General features: G+C 44.3%; 1 protein-coding gene across 1 annotated transcript; it reads right to left on the bottom strand.

Moving 5' to 3' along the window:
• Positions 1-207: 207 nt before the first annotated feature.
• Positions 208-2,599, bottom strand: LOC107687499 (tyrosine-protein kinase TXK-like). The gene is made up of 4 exons (XM_016484857.1): positions 2,288-2,599; positions 1,148-1,266; positions 907-1,064; positions 208-547 (listed from the first exon to the last, which is right to left on the bottom strand). Exons 1-4 carry the CDS (start codon positions 2,293-2,295, stop codon positions 470-472), a joined length of 363 nt encoding a protein of 120 aa, XP_016340343.1. The 5' UTR covers positions 2,296-2,599; the 3' UTR covers positions 208-469.
• Positions 2,600-2,987: the final 388 nt, after the last annotated feature.

Below are 2,987 nucleotides of genomic sequence, written 5' to 3'. Positions count from 1 at the left end.
CACACGCACACACACACACACACACACACACACACACACACACACACACACACACACAGAGACACACGCACACACACACACACACACACACACACACACACACTCGCTCGCTCGCTCGCTCGAACGCATGCACGCACGCACGCACGCACGCACACACGCGCACACACACACACACACACACACACACACACACACAGTGACAGCGCATCAAGCATCTTTATTCATGTCCACAGGTGCTTGTGAAGTTTACAGACTGATATGAAGTTGCATTTTTACAATGTACATATACAAAGCATCTCATTATCTCACTAATGACTGTAAGATGTCAGTTCATCAAACACACACACACACACACACACATACACACACATCGGCTCATGCTGAAGATCAACAGATGTCCTCAGAAGTCCTCTGAACTTGTGTGTGTGTGTGTGTGTGTGTGTGTGTGTGAGTGTGAGTGTGTGTGTGTTCATGTGTCCGTCTCCTCTTCAGTGATCAGTCTGATAATCTGCAGTAGCTCAGAAAAAGATGGTCGTCCATGAGGTCTCTGAAAACAAGAAACACACACACACACACACACACACACGCAGCACTAATGTAATTATTCTGAGTGCTGTGATGATGTCAAGTAATCATACGCTTGCTGACTTTGTAAAACTGGCCGTTGTTTACTAAACAACTGAGGAATGAAAACATCACACATGTTTGATCTCCTCTAACTGGATGGAATCAGAGTCTGAAGATCAGAGAATCTGTCAACTCAAGTCTTCAGACTGAGCGACATCCGGTAACTACTGTCAACTCGTTCAGTGAATGAAGGAAAATCTGTGCAGGAGTCATGTAGTGTATGGATTGTGAAGTGTGTCTGTCTGTGTGTGTGTGTGTGTGTGTGTGTGTGTGTCTCACCTCGTGCCAGCAGCGGTACATGATGTTGTAGATGTGTGCAGATGCCCGGTGAGGCCTGTAGAGACGGCCGCCCTGCGTCACCTCCTCCACCACCTCCAGATTGGAGCGGTTCTCAAATGGCGTCTTTCCCTCCGAGAAAACCTCCCACATCAGCATGCCTGTTCACACAAACACACACGCATCAACACACACACACACAACACACACACACGAGTCCTGACCTCTGACCTCCAGTCCTCACCAAATGACCAGACGTCTGACTTGTTGCTGAACTTGTTGAAGTGAAGAACTTCCGGTGGAGACCATTTGACGGGGAACCTGGAGCCCATGGAGCTGGTGTACTGATTGTCCAGAACGTACCTGCGGGAACAGACCCCGTCAGCCGAAGGAAACCTTCACTTACGTTCAGCTCATTTATGCCACAGCGGAGCATTTAAAACATTCTCCAAAACATGATACTGATGTGACGTCCGGAATAGGAAGGTCGTCCGGATACTGTTTCTTCAAAGCAAACAACTAGACTGTTACACGACTGGCTCTTCTTCTCAGTTGACAGAAAAATACGTTCTAACAACGTTTTGCTAACATTCCCATTATATTATGAAAACGTTATTCTGAATGTACAAAACATCAGGTTTTTAAATGCTTTAAAAACATTAAAACAAGAACATTAAGGGGCTGTTCACACAGAACGCAGTGTTCAAGAATGGTTTTTTAAAAAAGTGCAGTGCAGAACACGAGGGTCTCGAGACGTGATGCAATAACTGAAATATTTCTCTCCAGACTCTCTTGATAATGGCTTGAAGAAATGTTCATCATTCAGGGTATTCGCACACAGCCACTACGACTGCCTCTGCCATGCTGCCATCAAATAAAACCGTTGCCATGCCAACATGCTACTGTAAACAGAAGCTCGCAACACTTGCCCCGCCTCCGGGGTCTTCTGATTGGTCCACTGTTCTGAAACTGACATTGATGAGCGGCGTGGCGTGGAAAAGTTGAAATTCTTTGAAAATTCTTTTTAAAGTTAAAACTTGACACGGCGTCATGTGCAACGGTCACACACGTCCATCTAGCACATGTTTACATAGAAAAACAATGAAAGTGTAGCGCATTGGAATGGAAAAACGTGTTCTGTGTGAACGACCGCTTAGGGAACATTCCATTTAGCATTGATCAGTTGAATCATTATGGGAATGTTACTTTTGCATGTTCTGTAACAAGTAGTAACATTTAAAAGACGTTAGACGAACACCCAACTAAAATGTTTTAGAAAATGTGCCAGAGATCAGAAGGTGGATGTTGAGGAAGTGTGGTGAGAACTGAAGGTGGGTAAGGGTTAGGGTTAAGGTTAGGTTTAGGCGCTGGTTAGTACTCTGACCTGGTCATGCCGAAGTCGCACACCTTCACCACATTCCTCTCGTTCACCAGGCAGTTCCGTGCGGCCTGCAGACACACACACACACACACTCTGCTGTAGCGTGAGCGTTAGCTGGACCAACCGGAAAAACAACATTCATGCTTCTGCTGGAGTTTGATTCGACGTACATGTGAACTGGGAGATCAGTTTGTGCTGAGAAAATCAACATCATCTTCATACTGATCTGTAAAGCTGATTTGAAACATTCTCTACTGTATAAAGGACTCTAGAAATGGAGGTGACTATCTGACCATCTGTCTATATCTGTTTGTTTCATGACTGATGGCCTTCAAACTTTACACTTTTCAAACACCTTTAAACGTTTGGCCAGGATTTCTCAAGCCAACATTAACGTTTGTTTTGAAAAACTTTTTTTTTTACTCTAACTTGTGTATTTGTTTGATAATATTAATGTTGGTATTAATTGTTCTTCATAAATAAATTTTCAGCTGAAAACAGCTTCACATGTGCTGATTATCACACTAGTGTGCTCCTGTCGCTGTCTCAAACACGTCAGGTGTCCACACTCGCCCTGCCGTGATTCAGGTGTGTGTGTGTGTGTGTGTGTGTGTGTGTGTGTGTCAGTTGACAGAGAACGTGCTCACAACTTTCAGTAATGGTTTCTAAAAGTTATATAAATGTTAGGACAAAACATTCTTAA

This window comes from Sinocyclocheilus anshuiensis, unplaced genomic scaffold (genome assembly GCF_001515605.1).
Source record: "Sinocyclocheilus anshuiensis isolate Anshui unplaced genomic scaffold, SAMN03320099.WGS_v1.1 scaffold1689, whole genome shotgun sequence".
Taxonomy (NCBI): Eukaryota; Metazoa; Chordata; class Actinopteri; order Cypriniformes; family Cyprinidae; genus Sinocyclocheilus; species Sinocyclocheilus anshuiensis.
The sequence above is the reverse complement of the archived record's forward strand: the minus strand, read 5'-3'. Positions and strand labels throughout refer to the sequence as shown.